The following is an 18,452-nucleotide window of genomic DNA, read 5'->3' on the forward strand; positions in this document are numbered from 1 at the left end:
CTGCAAACTTCATGCAATTCACAAACCCACTTTGGAGGTTTTCCTAATTTCAATTATTTTTCGTACTGGCCAAGAAGCTCATTAGGTGCTTTGTGATAAATGACCTCCCAGGCTCTCAGGGATCTCAAACTGTGACCGCGCTTCTTTGCTTATGGAAGGGCCACTGTTTCGTGACGTGAGACTTTTCAGTCACAGAATTGCAAGACCCTCCCCCCTGCGCCGAGGATTCTCAGGCACCAAACTTGTCATGACGAACGACGTGGGGCTCCCTGGGGTCCTTTTGTAGGCTGTGTGGGTAGCAGATGAACAGCTGACCCATCTGCTGACTTCTTCAGGGGTCACAGAAAGGGAAATGTGCTTACTTTGCTCGTGTTCCTTAAGGAGCTAGACGTGGAGCTGTCCAGATCCAGACTGGCGGAGGGTTCCTGGAGGCCTCTGGCTTTGCTACCCTACAGAAAGGAAAGCAGTCAAGTTAGGATCCCCTAGGCTGCTTTTTCTTCTCGGGAAAAAAAAAATTTTTCTCTACTGAGAAAAGCTGCGGAGCTCCTATGTGCATTAAGATAATCCACATTTCTGGGCGCCTGAGTGGTTCAGTGGATTAAGCCACTGCTTGAGGCTCAGGTCATGATCCCAGAGTCCCGGGATCGAGTCCCGCATCAGGCTCCCGGCTCCGTGGGGAGTCTGCTTCTCCCTCTGACGTTCTCCCCTCTCATGTTTTCTCTCGCTCTTTCTCAAATAAATAAACAAAATCTTTAAAAAAAAAAAAAAAGATAATCAACATTTCTGTTTGTTTTGTTTTTTTTTAATAGCGCAACCACCTAAATGTTCCTGAACACATGCAGATGAGTCATTTGGCAGGGATGACAGGCAGGAAGAAGAGACAATCTGTCTCTGAAGAAAAGCAAGTGCTAAAGCAGGCAGGCTCAACACCTCTCTCCCGAGTCCCAAGCTGTCACCGCCGGGCAGCGACAGGACACTCAGACAACGTTCTATCCACTCAGGAGCTCTCAAAGGTGGCCACCTGGTTTTGTACATGGACTGTCATTAATTATCTCTAAGGATGTTGCAAAATTCTGAGAAACACCTTCAAACAAAATAAAATTCAACTAGAACAAAATTAAGCATGGTTCAAATGGAGTATATCACAAAATTAAAGAAAAAAATAAAAACAAACAAACCCTATAAGATATTTCAAGCTCCAGAGAGACGTGAAACTTTCAAAGAAAATCAAACTCTGATTTCTTAGGCCGTGCCATCAAAGGTCATCTCCACCCGCTGGGGTGGGGAGTACAGAGCACGAAATTTCTTAGGGAGCTCCTAGATCGGTTTCCTAAGGAAACCTATGTTTCCTTCACTCTTCCTGCAGAATGCAGTCTGCAAACATGTCCGTGAAGGGCCAGATACTAAATCTCCCAGGCTCTGGGGCCATACTGTCTGTGGCAACTACTCTGCTCTGCACAAAAGCAAACTAAGAATACAGGCAGATGAATGCATACAGCTGTGTTTCCAAAACTTTATTTATAAAAACAGGAGGTGGGAAGCACTTGACCGGAGCGCCACAGTTCACTGGCCAGCGGCAGAGAGGCCTAGACACGTGCCAGCCATAGCCGACGGTGAATGGCTTTTGAAGCTGTGCTTGGTGGCACTTAGGGACGAGGGGACCTACGCTTTACTACATCTAATCTGTGCTCTTCACAGAGACTGGCCAATGAGTAACATCCTTTTGAGAAACAAAAATACCAGGCTTTGTAAGAGAATTTCTCTTAACCTAAGCCAAGTTAAAAACCGAAGTGTGGGTAACCTTGCTCTAAGACAGAGAAGACATTAAAAAGGTTTTTACGCTTCTGTTCTTTATGACAAACACTGACGGCACAGAAGCAAAGAAATGAGGGCGCCCGGCCGGCCCAACTCGGAGAGCACGTGACTCCTGCTCTCAGGGTCATGAGGGTGAGCCCGACGGTGAGTGTAGAGATTTCTTCAAAGGAAATATATTTTTTTAAAGGCAAGGAACTGAATCTTATGTTCTCTTAAAAAGCGATTTTAACTTAGGAGAAATTATGCTACTTACCCGGGATAAAATACTTTCTAAAGACTCTGTTAGAGATCTCTTCGCTTTGTTTTTCAGCATATCTAGCCTAAATCGAGTGGCACTCGGAGGTAACTCACTTCCAATGTTCTCTGCTGCGATCTGGGAGGTCTAAAAAGTGAAACAATGAAAGGTCAAGTCAGTCACTCCCAGCTTGCTGGCTTCCTTCCTTCCTTCTTGAAGGAATGATCTCTAGGATGCATCTTTTTTACCCCAGGCCACTGTCCTGGCTCTGTGACCTCCTCTCACTTGCTCCTCAAAGGCGTGACTGCACGTCCAGGAAGCAGTTTGCCTGAAGTACTGCTCTGACCGCTCCAAACAAAATGAGGAAATGTCTGTGGAAACCACTCCGTTAACCAAGCTCGAGACCTTGGGCTCTGTGGTCGGCATTAGCGTCATGTCACTCACTCACTGGCCCTGGACAAGTTACTTCCTCTCTCCTCGCCTTGGGTCCTTCCTCTGTCCATTCAGACCCACCTCAGGACCTAATCCGAATGCCTTGTTGCGAGAGCAAACAGGTAATTTACCGTGTAAGCTCGGAGCAGAGCTGCTGGTGCCCAAGGTGGATAGCGTTAGCTCTGCCAAGCAGAGGGTAACTTGCATTTGGGGGAATTTCAGAGGTTGGAACAGATTAAATTAATCGACTGAAGAATCCACTCCATAACCCTAAGTCGATCCCTTCGTCACTTTCTGTGGAGTTCTGACTTCTCCACTTCTGCCTCTGCCCCACCTAAGGCTTCCGTCACTCCTTCCCCCTGCAACCACACTTGCCCCCCCTCACTGACCAAGACAACACATGCATCTGCACCCCCGCCCCCCAGCTCTGGCCAAGCGCACATGCACGAGTTGAGAGCAGCAAGGAGCCCTGGACAGCAGCTAAGAGTCACAACTGCTGACGTCTATTGAGCGTCGGGTATGTTCTTGGGGCTTTAACGTGTGTTGGTTCATCTGAAGCTCAGAAGCGGCCTGTGAGGAAAGCTCCGTGTGTCCTCAGTCTGCAGGTGCAGGAGCTGAGGGACAGCAGGTGAAGACCTGTCTGAGGCCACAGAGCTGAGGAGCCGTGGAGAAGCATCGCATCTCTTAGCTACTGTTGCCCATGCTTAATGGAACACGGTGCAGACCTCTTTGACACCTCCTAGAACCACCCTCCGTTTTCCAGCCGCACAAACTGCCCCGCTCCTAAATGTGGTGTTCGTCAACTCGTACCGTGTACCTTCACATACGTGTACGTATCCGTAAAACACACGTGATGGTCTACATGTAGCTGAAGCTTTAAATGAACCGATCACCCTGTAATACCCTCCCATAACTACCTTGTGTCTTTCAATGTAGTTTTTGAGATTCGTCTACGTTGACAAATGTTCTTTGATTCACTCACTTTAATTAGCGTGCAGTAGTTCACTGGATGACAACGTAATTTGTTCATGTTCCTGTGCTTAAATATGGATTCCTTTGTGCTTTTACAAAGGCAACTGGGCTAATCTCTCCCAAACATAGCTCCTTAGCACATATGTGAAAGCTTTTGCAAGGCAAATAATTAGAAATGGCCTTGCCGGGTCACCAGGTCTGTGTGTCTTCACATGGGCCAGATACTGTCAAGGTTTTCTCCCCTAAATGATACTAATTCATAGTCGCAGTTTGCCTCTACATGGCATGGTCAGACTTTTCCATTTCTGTCCATTTGATGGGTATACGTGTCTTTTGTCTTCCCCTGATTCCTATGTGGCTATGCATTTTTTATTTTATCTAGCTACTTGATGGTTAAAGATATCATGTCTTCTTTGAAATGATGAATTCTTAATTCATCAATGAATGTCACACAATTTTCAAGGCAAAAAAGAGAAAGAAAAAGCCCTGGTAAGATCTACCTTTTGGCTTCATGCGGTCATCAGAGTTTTACCTCTGTGAGAACTAGGACGTGCATTAAGAGAATGACAACCTGCTTAGAAATTCCTTCAAGGGAGACTGTCATTTATCTTTGCGTTTTCACAGAGTATACTGAGCCCGCTCTGGACACTTTGCACTTGCTTGCTGGAGGAGTGAGTGAGCAATGATCACCAGGCAGGCCCGTGGGAAACACGTGCCCAAAGCAACAGACTTACACAGCAGACACCGACTAAGTGCCAGCCACAGCAGGCACCACGGGCAGGTGCCTTCCTCATTGTCATTGGGACCCACACAGGGCCCTTGGGGGCCTGCCTGGGACTCGCCCACTATCAGTTCTCCCACATAGTTAAGAAGTCGTGGGCTTGCTTTCAAGCCCCATACAAGTTTCCATAAAGTAGAAGCATTTTGAATGGACTGTTTGGATATATAAAGAAAACACTGGCTAGAAGACCAGTAGCACACAGCAGAAAGTATATACAAGAAAAACTGCACTTCTTTTTTGAAACCAGACCATAAGAATGTACCTGAGTTCAAAGCTCCCTCCGCTCTCCTCTTCCACCTAACAAGATGCTTCTCCAGGTCTACAATTCTAATATAATTAGAAAATAATTCATGTTTAGAAAGTATATTCCTTGTTTATTTTAAAATAAGCATCTAGACGTTTCTCCTTCAAAGATGATGCTGGTTCTTCAATAAGTTTCCAGTTTGGGGAGCTAGAGCGATTTGCACCACGGTCATCACACTGCCCAGCCTGCGACGGACAGGGGAATTCTATGCACGGGAGTCTGGAGCCAAGTTTTCAATTCTGCGGCTACACTGACGTTCTCGGTCAGAATCCACCATCCCATGGCGCCACGGCGCACCCACCAGCAGCCTTATTTGTAACCATGAGCACCGCTAAGTAGCCGAGGTGTCCACCCCAAGGATGACAGGAGAAATTGTGGGGCCCGCCCATGGAACAAAAAGGAGCAAACGACTCATCCACGCAACAGCATGAACAGGGACACGAACAGGCTAAGTGAAAGAAGCCGGAGCTGAACGAGTACAGACTCTCTGATTCCGTCTGCAGAAGTTCTAGAACAGGCAAGATTAATCTATGGTATAAAGAATCAAGGGACGCCTGGGTGGCTCAGTTAGTTAAGCAGCTGCCTTCGGCTCAGGTCATGATCCCAGCATCCTGGGATCGAGTCCCACATCGGGCTCCTTGCTCATCAGGGAGCCTGCTTCTCCCTCTGCCTATGCCTGCCATTCTGTCTGCCTGTGCTTGCTCTCTCTCCCTCTCTCTCTCTTTCTCTCTGACAAATAAATAAATAAATAAAATCTTAAAAAAAAAAAAAAAAGAATCAAAACTGTGGTTGCCTGCAGGAGGGGTGGTGAGGACCGGCAGAGGTAGGGGGGTACACTCCGGGGTGAAAGAGGACGCTCTCTGTCTTGATGGGGCCTGGGCCAGGCCACCCAAACGTATGAAGATCTCAAAACTCAACAAGTAGGACACTCCAGATCTGTGAAACGTACAGGATGCCAATCTCCAAAAACGACTGTGTCACGTTGTATCGTGACTAACTGTATCATGTTGAAGTGTGTAGGAATAAAGGGCGCTGGTATCCGAGAGTTACAAGTCATCCCAAAAAAAGGTGAAATAAGAGACGGACGGATATATGGGAACGCAGATACTGCAGAACGCTACAAACGCTATAATCGGGACGGTGGGCGTATGAATGCTCTCTGTGTGTTTCCTCCAACTTTTCTACGTGATTGAAAATTTTTCAAAATAAAATGTCAGAAAAAAACTCCTCTATTGGAAAACTGACCCAAGCAAATCGGTGAGTGTTTACATAACATTAGATTTTGTTAGGTAAGCTCCTAAAAAGCACAATGATTAAAATATCGCCCTTGGGGGGCGCCTGGGTGGCTCAGTGGGTTAAAGCCTCTGCCTTCGGCACAGGTCATGGTCCTGGGGGCCTGGGATCGAGCCCCACATCGGGCTTTCTGCTCAGCAGGGAGCCTGCTTCCCTCTCTCTCTGCCTGCTTCTCTGCCTACGTGTGATCTCTGTCAAATAAATAAATAAACTCTTTAAAATTAAAAAAAAAAAGATATCGCCCCCCAGACCTGTGACACGGACTGCCATTCCTACACGCGCTGCTTGACCTCTTCCCCACATCCCCAACTCCAACAACGGTATTATACCACTTGCCTCGAAAAAGTTGTAGAAAAACTGGAATTGCTCATGCAAAAAATTTAAACTCTGGTATGTGGTAGATATTAAGTGGTAGCTGATTCAATATTCTTAATTTTTTGCACCAGCTCTATCCAGACAAGTAGAAACAATATGTCCGCTGACTAAAATGTGACACTTTTCTAACTTTATTACTTTACAGGTCTTTGCCCAAAGCAATTTTTCGTTTCCCATAAGAACAAAATATCCTTCAGTTTTTCTATTTTATAAAAAATGCCTCCTCTAACAGCTAGCCAATGCTGCTATTTTAGTCTTTAGAAAGCACATACAGCATCACCACTGGCTCGGAGCAGAGCAGCCCTGAGTCTGTGCTCAGCGTCTTCTGAACACTCGAAGGCCAGAGGGCCACAGAAGTTCACTGCCAAGGCCATGGTCCTACTCCTCTCTAGGTCAAGTCATAACACTATCCAAAGGCTATGGGAATTTTCAAGGTGCAACAAGAATGGAACTGACATTAGTGTAGTTAAACTATTTGGGAGCAGAAAAGGAGAGCAGGAATCGACTGGTGAATCTCAAAGCATCATCTGACCCATCTAAAAGCAGCAGCTGCTCTGAAAAGCCCGATCTTCAGAGCTTGAGCAGGTGTCCAGTCTGGGGGAGCCCCAACCACAACTGGGGATCAGAGCAACTTCTTTACAGTCACAGACATGAGGCTGCTGGGTAACTAAAGGTTTAGAAACCTCTAGAGAAAGCACTGGAAACTCTAGAGAAAAAGCTGGAAAGTGCTTTGTGAGGCTTGGACGCTGTGACTTAAATTCTCAAGCGGAAAAAAAAAATTAAATATACTTCACTGGGCTAAACTATGCCCAAATCATAAAGATACTTCTCTGTTCCCTAAATATCGGTTTGTACTTAGGTCAAAACTTTCCATCCAGCATAAATGCTTTATTCCCCTCTAGCAATTATAAATCATTTCAAAATTGTCAATTTCCTGTTGGGAAAAGTTAGGGAAGAAAATTACAACAGGAAAAAACTATTAATAGCACAAGAGTGAAAAAAAAAAGGAGTGGAAACAAGAAAAGTAAGAAGTTGAAAAGCAACAGAGAATTCACTGTCAAGAGGGCTGGGTGGCCCACCCACGTGAACAGGAGAGCACAGAAACCCCACACTGTCCTGGGAGGGGAGGGATGGGAACCGACAGAGGCCAGACGAGCACGCACACAATGCACAGGTGTTAGGGTCCCTGCTAAGAGACACTATGGCTGGCTAAGGAGACAAAGAACAGCATCAGACACTGTACTTGAGGGCTGTGAGCTCAGGAAAGGTACCTGACTGCCACAGTCAACTGTAATGTAGAAATCTGGGGAGAATAAAACTGCATCATGGTTAGGTGACCAGAAAAGCAGAGATATTTACAGGGAGGGGGCTCGACACTGAGCACTAAAGCCTCTGTAGAACACGGCAGTTAGGCATTTTATAAAAAGGCAACGTGGGCACCTGGAGGCTCAATCGGTTAAGCGCTCAACTCCTGGTTTCGGCTCAGGTCATGATCTCATAGTTGTGAGATAGAGCCCCATGTCAGGCTCTGTGCTGGGCGTGGAGCCTGCTTAAGATTCTCTCTCTCCCTCTGCCCCTTCCCCACCTTTCCAATCTCTCCCTCTCTCAATCTCTCTCTCTCTCTCCCCCCCTCAATCCCTCTCAAAAAAACAAAAAACAAAAAAGACTGGGGCGCCTGGGTGGCTCAGTTAGTTAAGTGACTGCTTTCGGCTCGGGTCATGATCCCAGGGTGCTGGGATCAAGTCCCGTGTTGGGCTCCCTGCTCAGCAGGGAACCTTCTTCTCCCTCTGCCCTCTGCCCCCTCATGCTCTATGTCTAATAATACAGAATAACATCCTAAAAAAAACCCAAAAAACCATATACTTTTGGAAAATTAAGGAATTTTTTGAACATCTTTCAGTGATATTTCCCTAGATTTTCTGACCTACGAGGAACTTAATTACAAAATGCACATTGAAGTTCCACTGGTTATCATGAGTTGACTTACAGAGAGCCTAAACGACATAAGAACATAATCCGTGACACCATGTGCAGGGAATCCCAGACTCGGAGCTCTTCAAAGAACAGACCTACAGCAAGTCCCAGCTTCGGACACGGCACCCCGAGACAGAAAAGATGAACAATGCTCGTGGCCAGAAGAGGAAGGCAAGCTGATTCCGGACCTCTACCACGCAGAACAGAATTAATGCCGGTTCGGTATGTGGCCAGCACGTAAGCCAGGCTCTCTAACGCTGCCCTTGACGGGTCAGGGGAGCTACCTTACATCCTCGTAGTACTGACATTCCAGGGAACCTCCAGGCTCCTTAGGAATTCTGAAGGCAGAGAGGCAAGGTCATTCCCGTTTTCCCGGGGAGAGAAGGGAGATGACCCAGACAGGCTCCCTGCAGGTCAAGTAGCTCGTTACAGGAGTATCTGCTCTTAAACTTCATTCTCTCAGCTCTACACCCGCCCTCTGATGGGAGAGCCTGCTCCACCCCCACCCCCAGGGTGCTGACTCCAACTTCCCTAACTGCCTCCAAACACAGTCTAAGTATTTCCAAATTTCCCCTACGTGTGCAACAAGTAAAAATAAAACATAGGGAGAACAAGAGTTTCAGAACTTGAGAAAATCCTCAAGATTCCATTTTACACAGCGTCCTGGTAAAATTTTTTAAAAAAAGGAAAAAAATCCCATACCTGCTTTATCTCCCCAATATGGATGTGACCTTTTTGTTTCTCTTCGTATAAACATCTTAGGAAAGAAATAATCAATTCATTCTCTCGCTGTTCACTTCTTGGTCTTGATTTCTTAAAAAAGAAAGAAAGAAAGAAAGAAAGGAAGGAAGAAAGGAAGAAAGAAAGAAAGAAAGAAAACATTTATTTTTAGTTGTCAACAAAACTGCTAAACCATGCCTTTGAAAATGCGAACAGCTTCCATCCGCCCGTTATAATGGGTGCTTTTACCCAATCACCTCACTAGGGGGCACCAACGATCCTAGCTAGACAGGAACACCAGTCTTGAAATGGAACAATGGAGCCCCGCAAGCCAGATTTAGCTTTTGACCTCTGACGTCCTTATACCTAAAGTAAATACTTCACATCAGAAGCACAAATATTTAATAAATAAGCTGTCAACAAGACAAGAATAAAATCAGTGTAAACATCCAGAGGTCAAGAGCCACAGTGGCGAGCTACAAGTTTATAAACTTTTCGGGCTAGGGAACTGGAAAGGAAAAGAGCAACTGGCTCAGGATCATGGTCCCGCACGGCCAATGTGCTGGTCAGCATGAAGCACTTTCTGCAAGCCCTGCAAGGCATAAACTTGCACGCAATATTTCATGGCACTGAGTCACTTTTCTTTTTCCCTTCTTTTTTAAGGAAATTCTCCCTACATCTTTTACTTTTCAGACAGGGAGTGGCAAAGCACACTGAACCAGAAATCAGGATACGTAGGTCCTGGATACTGCCTGTGAGTGTGACCAAAGGTGAGTCATTGCAATCTTAGCTTCCTCATCTGTCCAGAGAAAGATTATGCACCAAATAAACTCCAAGGTCCCAAATTCTTTGGATCTAAAACATCAGGGTTCATTTTTAGAAGACCATGTAATTTAATGTATTATTTTCTCAGAAAAATGAAGAGAAAAGTTATTCTGAAGACATACAAAGTTGCTAGTCTATAAACCTTGAAAATACGGGTTTTTGAAGATTTTGTTTGAGAGTGAGCGAGAAAGACAGATAGAGAACACGAGCAGGGGGGAGAGAGGAAGAAAGAGAAGCAGACTCCGCGCTGAGAAGAGAGGCTGCCAGTCAGCGGGTAGCGTGCAAGCCCTAGGACCCCGGGATCATGACCTGAGTTGAAGGCAGACACTTAACCAACTGAGCCACCCAGGCGCCTTGAAAATATGTGTTTTTCATAATGGTGATTATCCATTTTCCTGCTCCCCACCCCCATTCCAAACCTGCAGCCTGCCCTTCAGAACAAAGGTGGTAATAAATGAGTCAACTTTACAGACATCCAGTCTGGATCAAGGACACTCCTGGAAACCTCCTCCCTGAGCTAACCTAGAAACCATGACTTCACCCTGCGTGTCACAGGTTTTGGAAGCAAAGGGGACACCAACCCAGACCTTCTGGTATTCTGCTCTTTAAAAAAAGATCATTTGAAATGATAAGTTGTTCCTATGACTCAAGGAAAAGACAGTAAATGATTAGAACGAGTTGTTTTCACTGAGGACTTCCTGTTCTTTAAATTTCAGATTTCAGGACTGAATATCCTAGAACAGATGCTCTCAATCTCGATTCCAAGCCGCAAACCTCGATGTTATGAAGTTTTACACGTTTTATGTAACAAGTGCATTTTTCCAAAGAAAGTTCCCATTAGATCTTCAAGAAAGGAGAGGATAGTCATGCACCACAATCCCAACTTCGCACCGAGCACCTCAAGGAGGTGACACACACACTGTGAGTCTACACGCCCAGGAGGCAAAAGGGACACTCGTTCACTGCTGGTGGGACTGCACAATGACCAGCCACTGCAGGGGCCAGTTTGACAGCTTCTTAGGAAACCAACCATGCTCTTACCATGCGATCCAGCAAATCACGCTGCTTCAAATTTTCCCAAAGGAGTGGAAAATTTATGTCCATACTAAAACCAACACACAAATGTTTATAGCAGCTTTATTTATAACTGCCAAAACTTACGAGCAACCCAGATGTCCTATAACAGTGAACAAACAAATCGTGACACGTCCATAAAATGGAATAGTAGGGGCACCTGGGTGGCCCAGGCTGTTCAGCATCTACCTGCCTAGGGCTCAGGTCATGACCCCGGGGTCCTGGGATGGAGCCCGTTGTCGGGCTCCCTGCACAGCGGGGAGGGAGTCTGCTTCTCCCTCCACCTCTGTTCCTCTCCCTGCTTCACCCTCTCTCTCAAATGAATAAGTAAAATCTTTTAAAAAATGGATTATTATTCAGCACTAAAATAAAAAGAACTATCGTGCCATGAAAAGACATGGAGGAACTTTAAATGCATGTTGTTAAGTGAAAGCCAATCCCCTGCACGCTGTATGATTCCATCTGTACGACATTCTGGAAAAGGCAAAACTATGGAGACAGGAACAGATGAGCAGGGGCCTGGGGTTTGCTGGAGGGGGAGGAATGAACTGAAGGGGCAGAGAGGAGTTTTAAGATAGTGAAAAACAATTCTGTTTGATCCTGTAATGTGGGTACATGCCACTATGCATTTGTTAGAACCCACAGAATGTACAACAGTAAAAGCTAACCCTAATGTCAACTATGGACTGCAATTACTAATAATGTGTCAATATGGGCTAACCTGTAGTAACAAATGTTCCACACTAAGACACGATGTTAATCATAGGGAAAGTGGCCTAAGGGTAAGGGTGGGGTATGGGCGGTCATATGGGGACTCTGTATTATATTCTACCCACTTTTTCCACAAAACTAAAACAGCTGTAAAAAAAATAAAGTCTAAGGGCACTTAGTGGGTTAAAGCCTCTGCCTTCGGCTCCAGTCATGATCCCAGGGTCCTGGGATAGAGCCCCACATCGGGCTCTCTGCTCAGCAGGGAGCCTGTTTACCCCTCTCTCTCTCTGCCTGCCTCTCTGCCTACTTGTGATCTCTGTCAAATAAATAAAATCTTTAAAAAAAAAAAAAATCCTGCAGTGTCAGAAGTCAGGACAGTCGGTCCCTGGGGGTAATACCAGTGGGGGAGGGACACGGTGGGAGGGGCGATTCTGAGGAGCTGGAAATGCTCTATTTCTTAATCTTCATGCTGGCTGGCTGTACAGGAGTATTCGTCTTATAAAAATTCACTGAAATACACACACCACTGATCTGAGCGCTTTTCTCCTATTAGATTTCATTTAAACAAATACAAAACTACTGATCGCCTGTTATAAGTAACAAAGCCAACTCTGCCGCATGCTTCTTGACCTTATTTCTATGAGAAGACCTATGAGCTGGACATCAGAGGGACTGAAAACCGAATTCCCAATGCTGACTGATGAGTACCAGAATGCTGAGAGTCTGAGGACTTCGGCAGGTGCTACTTGAAATGGCAATGCTCACTTGGACACTGCTTTCGGACATCTTCTTACAAAGTTATAACCAAATCTTCGAGGAAATAATTTTAAAGCCATGGAAAATCCAACAAAGATGGTATTCTTCACGAAGTCGGGGAGGGGGAGCTTCTCATTCAGCAGGACAGAGCTGGACTTGTGAGGCGCCTCCTTTGCTAGCCCTACTTGGAGTGGAAAGCACTGCAGGGGACCGACCACCGGACGCCGTGGGCCGCCTGCACGGTGAGATGTGCCTGTGCCTGAAGACGGTGCGATTCAGAAGGTCATCAATTAAACAATGGCTGTGAAGCGTCACAAGTCCCCCGACAGAAGGGTTCACAGGCCCCCAGGCTCATCAGGCACAGAGTTCTCTCAGCATTCTCAAAGTCAGCTCGCATGTGGCAGCGACAACCTCCTGCGACACGTGCAGGGCCGCCATGGGTTTCTACTCTTTGTGTCCTGTGTGGTCTGCCCTTGTTTCTCTGCATTAAGCATTTATTCACAAAAACACTGATTATGTGTTCTTTAACTAAGTAATCACGTACCATTCATTTCAACCGTAATTACATTTGTCTTATGAAGGTCTGCCCTTGGAGAACCCTTCAGAAATAAATTACCCTCCAGGAAAACTGTACAAAGGAACGTATTAACCTTCCTGTTTACAAAAGGGCTCCTGACACTGCAAAGCCACCTTTCTATGATCTGTTTGAAAGGTATAATTTGCAAACACATTAGCAGGCACTCCTACCTAGAAAGAAACTTGGTTTATAAAATGCTTTATAAGAACCAAGAACGGGGATGCCTGGGTGGCTCAGTCATTAAGCATCTGCCTTTGGCTCAGGTGATGATCCCAGGCTCCTGGGATCAAGTCCCGCATTGGGCTCCCTGCTCTGCGGGAAGCCTGCTTCTCCCTCATAAATTCTCTTTTAAAAAAAATTCCTCTAACAACACCACCAAACTAAACGAAACAAAACCAAGAATGGCCATTAAAAATAATTCAATGGAAACCCCCAAGCCATTAGAAGAAGATATCCATGTCAAATTGTATCACATAAGGAGAAGCTGCGCTTACAATGATGGAGGACAAAGTAAACGCTGGCTTTTCACGCCCAGTGTCACTTCCCTTTGGTCTTCAAGCCAATCGAGTTACAGAGCCTTCTAGAACAACACGTAGGGGCCCCAAGATATGGACTGCATGCATTTAAAAATAACAGGGAAAAAAAACAACAACCCTGTATCATCACTTTTCTCTAAAAAGTCTCTTGTCCATAATGCACTGGCTGTCTAAAAATTTAAACGGGTCAAAGGGAATCTCAGAATCACATCCGTTAGGAATTTCTCACTGCCAAAGAACACTTATTGCCTACGCTGAGTCATCGCACTGTTTTGGGATGGCTACACAGTGCTGTCTGAATAAAAAATGAAACACACGTTAGGGGAGGAATGTGCATCTCCTGAGCTTGCTGCAAAGATGTTCCCCAAAGTGGCTTGCTAACACTGGACCATCAAGCAGACCGGCATCCAGGGAAAAGGCCTGGCCTCCGCCGTAAATGCATTTAGAGTCAGAAGCAAACTGCCCGTCCATTTATGAATTCCAAGTACAAATCGCACTAAGGTTTTCTGAGTACTCTGTACTCAGAACTCTAAAGATCCTTTAAGAAAAAACAAAGTAGCTTGTTTTAAGTCAATTCAGAAGAAAACAAGAAAATTTAAAGGCAATTAGAAACTGTGAAAACTACAATCTAAGCCACTTACGAAACTGAAAAACCTTCCATTGCTTTCCTTGTCCGAACATGTGTCACTCCTGCCAGAAAACAGGCCAGGGGCCTGTGTGTACAGCCCCGTGCCACTGAGGAGGCCGAGAACTCGCCATCCAGAGCTGTCGTCCTTCTAGATTGGGTTGATGACTCCTCTGCGGGACCCCTGCCACTCCCCTCCCCACAAAAAAAAAGATATTCTTCGTCCTGATGTGCTCTCCTCCCTACAAAAGTGCCAGGAAACTGCAGAAGATGCCCCTTGGCCAAAGTGGACATGAAATCTGCGATGAGCTCCCTAAAGATTCGTAATAAACACAGTCCAGGCATGCCGGCACACGCAGCGTCGTTTCCCGAGCTACATGGCCTCTGCGTGCGAGGACAAGAGCGAGTTTCTAGTACAGCGACGAGCCTGGCTCTGGTTTTGTATTTTGTTTTTATATTTAGGCTTGATACATAGTTGTAAGTAGGTAACACTATCTCCATTCCTTTCCAACACTGAGGACCAAGGGAGAAACAGTGAGTGACCAAGCTTACGTACGAAATGCTGTCTCTGCCCACTCCCGCACTTTGGGACTGGAACCCAAGCAGGAAGGGGCTGGCAGAGGTGTCCTGGGGAGCAGAGGAATGCTCGGGGACCAAAGTCCACATCATCTTTCTCCTGGGTGGCAGGCTCTTTCCACTCAGCAATTTCCTTTCTCTCATCCCAAAATATTCTTTAAGGCAGGACTTCTCTGTGTTAGTCACATTCACCGTGAAAACCAAGACCCAGTGGGAGTCTGCGTCTGACCTGGCCCCTGCCCGGGGATGGTGAGCCTAAACCAGGAGGAACCAGGTCCGCTTCCCCCCAGCTGGGATCATCTCACAGATAAGCTGCTCATCTCTGCTTTAAGTTTAGCAATTAGAAACTCGTGCCCTACCTGAACCTCCTCAAAAATAGTTGCTTGCTCCTGATTACTTAATGTTGTCAGGTGCTTCTGGAGTTCTAGTTTGGTTTTGGAAGAATTCATTCCTGTTAAGAAAAAAAAAAAGAGAGAGAGAGAGAGAGACATGAAAACACACTATGGAGAAGTCACAAGGCAGAGTAAAACTTCCGACTCAGGCTTTTCACGTCCTTACATACTCCAGGCTTCCAAAGTTTTCCGGACATTCTACTCAGTCATGACGTTTGTGATGGCAATGATGACAGCTAACATTTTTTAGCTGAGTCCTCACGCGCCAGGCACAGTCTTAGACACCAGGCCTGCCTCAGTTAACACTGAGAACAACTGGGGAAGACAATCAAGTTAGCCCCATTTTACACTTGAGGAAACCGAGACCCAGAGAGCTGACGTGATCGCCAAAGGACCACCATGCTGGACCCCATCTCAGGCCTCTGCGGTTCCGAATTTTCTTTTCTCCACCATTCCCTGTTAGAACACCTCGCACAATCAGAACACTGTCTGCATCAGTACTTATATACAAACTGGACAACTCAAGGGAAAACATCTGCTGCCCTATCATGTTCTCCTCCACAGTCGGCTCCCTGCAGACTGATTCACGCAGCTACCCACCTTTGTTTTAGCACCACTTGCTTCCTACTAGTCTAAGCCCATCTAATTACCATTACAGAGGATTTTGAGGAAAAGTTACACAGTCACGATATAGTGCCAACGAGAAACTGATGCTTCGGAAAGTTGTTTCTTCACACAAACAGGGCTTAGATCCTGTTTTGCCTTTTCTTGGTGCCAAGAGAGAAATGTTACGCCTGCCGAGAAGATTTAGAATGGAAGGGTTTGCTGAGCAGACTACCGTGGGAGCACTGTCGCCGGGCACTTTCATTCCGAGGGCGGCTCTCAGCTCACGCACCTGCTGCAGCCCCACCCCCGGGGCAGGTGCCAGGCCGCACTCTGCCCCGAGAACACTGGGAATGCATCTGCACAGCTGAGTGTGGCCAGGAGGGGCCGCCTCTCAAGTCTGGACCCGGGACATGGAAATCAAGCCTGTTTTTACAGAGGTGACATCGCTGAGGTCGAGAGAAGCCAGGTGACTCTCCAAAGTCAGGAGGCTGATAAGCCGCCGCCTCCCCACAGCCCCCGACCCCCACTGGACGCAGAGCCCCCACCTTGCTCACAGCTCTGCTGGGCCCCTCTCAGCTTCCAGGACATCCTCCCTCCCAGCAGCCCCCCACCTCCCTTTATTTTTTGCCAAGAAAATCCTATAAAAATAAAAGCCAACACTTCTGAAGTGGCTGGTCTGCCACCACACTGAGCACTCCGTGCATCCCCTCAACCCTCAAAACAATCCGAGTGGGCACCATTCTTAGCAATTCTAAGCAATCCCAATGTATATATGAAGAAACTGAGGCACAGGCAAAGTCCAGTATTTTGTCCTAGGTCATCGGCTAAGTGAGGGACAGAGTTAGACTCTGAACCAGGTCCATTTCCCTCCACAGACAGCTCTTGAACTCTCTGCTGCCTCCCTTTCCCAGAGAGTCCAGTCGCCCGACCCACAGGTGGCTCCCATACTAACGTGACCGCAGAGGCAGTGACAGTGACAAAAAGACAGCTGGCTTCTACCAGAACACAATTCAGGTACTCTTCCGGCAAGCCGGCAGGTCAGACAAGCCGGGCGGGTGGTTTTTTACTGCACTACTTAAATATTGACTCAAGAGTGTTTAAATTGATGAGCGAAAGGAACCATCATCGTTAACCAAAAGCCTCTCCGCAGGTCCCTGACACAATGTCATAAGCATCCTATCAGGACAGACGTGTGTTGTTTGACGAGACGCTCACATGCGGAGAGCACCCCAGAGCTCGGAGCAAAGTTCGACCAACTGTACAACTACTAACAGCGACAGACTGATTGCACAACAGACTGATTGTACACTTCTAACAATCAGGCCATGGCACAGAAAATTCTCCATATGGGGGGGGAGCGCAGGTGAGGAGACTCTTTGACAAGTTTTATCCTTGCCCTCAGGACGCATCACCTCAGAAGGTCCCTCGCCCCACCTCAGACAGCAGGGCAGGTTTCTGACTCCTGCCGCCCAGGCCCCAGGCCTGGCTCTCTAGTCCGCCTTTACAGTGAACCTTCCAGCAGCTTCTCAACACCCTCAGGCACTGCTGGCTGGTTTCTGCAACAGGAAGGTGGCACCCCCCATGTGAGGCCTAAAGGCTTTACAGGGGGAAAGGGATGCAGGGAACAACAGAGAAAAAGGCGAGCAGAGTCAAGGGCATTCCAAAACTCTAATCCCTCCAACCCGGTGGTCAGTGAGGCCACCTTCACACTGCTGGTGCAGAAAAGGCTCTTATTAAGGGGGCTCTGATGAGCAGTTGCTTGGCCAGAGGCAAACTTACTTAGATGGCAAAAGGAAAACTCAGCTCAACTTGTTTTTCTTCTTAGTGAACATAAAATTCATTATACGAATTCCCAAAATGCTCTGCCTAACTTTAAAATAAGCAAAATGCTAGACAAAGCACTGCTAGGAGTTGCTCAGAGTTCAAATTCAGGCCCGAGCAGAGCTGCTCGTCTTACATCTTGGGAGTGGTGTGTCCCACAGCCGCTGTTGGACAGATTATATGTATTTTTTTTTATAAATCCTGGGGCATAACCCGACTAAATCATTTGATGAAGGAAACAGTATTTAAGTCTTTCTTTTTGTGGCCATGTCATTAGTCCTCTCCCCAGTGTATGGAGTTCCTGGACAAAGCCTGACTTCCTATTAGCACTACGCTTATGGGAACACACAATGAGCTTTTATAAACCACTTCATTCTACTTATTAGGAACACATGACAGCAGACAGCAAGGGCCTCAAAGTGTTCATGAAACCAGCATCTCCCCAACAAAGGACCCATCTCCCCTCCTTAGGATGCCTATAACACTGTGCCCGCTTTATCTAAGAAATGCTTCCCATCAGGCATGCAAAACCCCAAACTTCTAATTGTGCTATCAAGAATGTTTCTGCATTAGCAGAGCTTTCTGCTTTGCTTGGATTTTATCAGGTAGAAAGACGAATTAAATAATAACTTCAAAATACAGCAGCAAAATCCCTCCCCTGACTGAACTTTTCAGCTCTCACTTTCGGAAAGCTAAGCCAGACCACAGAAAGATTTATCAAGTAGAACTCTGGAATCCTTCCAGTCCCCGCAGATCATGGTCTGCTTTATCTTCAAGGCCAACATTGTCGTCGGCTTCTTAAATAGCTCTTAAGGGACATTTCTGTCATCGTTTCCCTTATCTTGACAACCACTAAGGGAAGGTTTAGTGATCTTTTCAGATGAGATCTCTAGGTAAAACTCAACTTTTCTCCTTTCCAGCTGTATTTTATATAATGTCAGCAAACAGTAACAATTAGGGAAGCACAGTTGAAAATATTAATCATTTTGATTCATTTCAAAGAGCATTATAATGCCAGCGAATGAACCTTTGAAACTTAAGGTGATGATTGT

General features: G+C 46.3%; 1 protein-coding gene across 7 annotated transcripts in view; it reads right to left on the reverse strand.

Annotated features, from left to right (window-relative positions):
• The window catches only part of LOC111149365 (TBC1 domain family member 1), a 230,476-nt gene that overhangs the window by 91,076 nt on the left and 120,948 nt on the right, over positions 1–18,452 (reverse strand). For 6 of the 7 annotated variants that reach the window (XM_022506374.1, XM_022506377.1, XM_022506375.1 and 3 more), the window contains 4 exons: positions 14,941–15,032; positions 8,884–8,994; positions 2,069–2,197; positions 363–449 (listed from right to left, as the gene is read on the reverse strand). In XM_022506374.1, coding sequence (XP_022362082.1) covers positions 363–449; positions 2,069–2,197; positions 8,884–8,994; positions 14,941–15,032 — 419 coding nt within the window. The remainder of the gene's footprint in view (positions 1–362; positions 450–2,068; positions 2,198–8,883; positions 8,995–14,940; positions 15,033–18,452) is intronic. The other variant, XM_022506376.1, reaches the window with a different exon arrangement.

Source organism: Enhydra lutris, unplaced genomic scaffold (assembly GCF_002288905.1).
Source record: "Enhydra lutris kenyoni isolate GAN:26980312 unplaced genomic scaffold, ASM228890v2 scaffoldscaffold21, whole genome shotgun sequence".
In the NCBI taxonomy this organism is placed as follows: domain Eukaryota; kingdom Metazoa; phylum Chordata; class Mammalia; order Carnivora; family Mustelidae; genus Enhydra; species Enhydra lutris.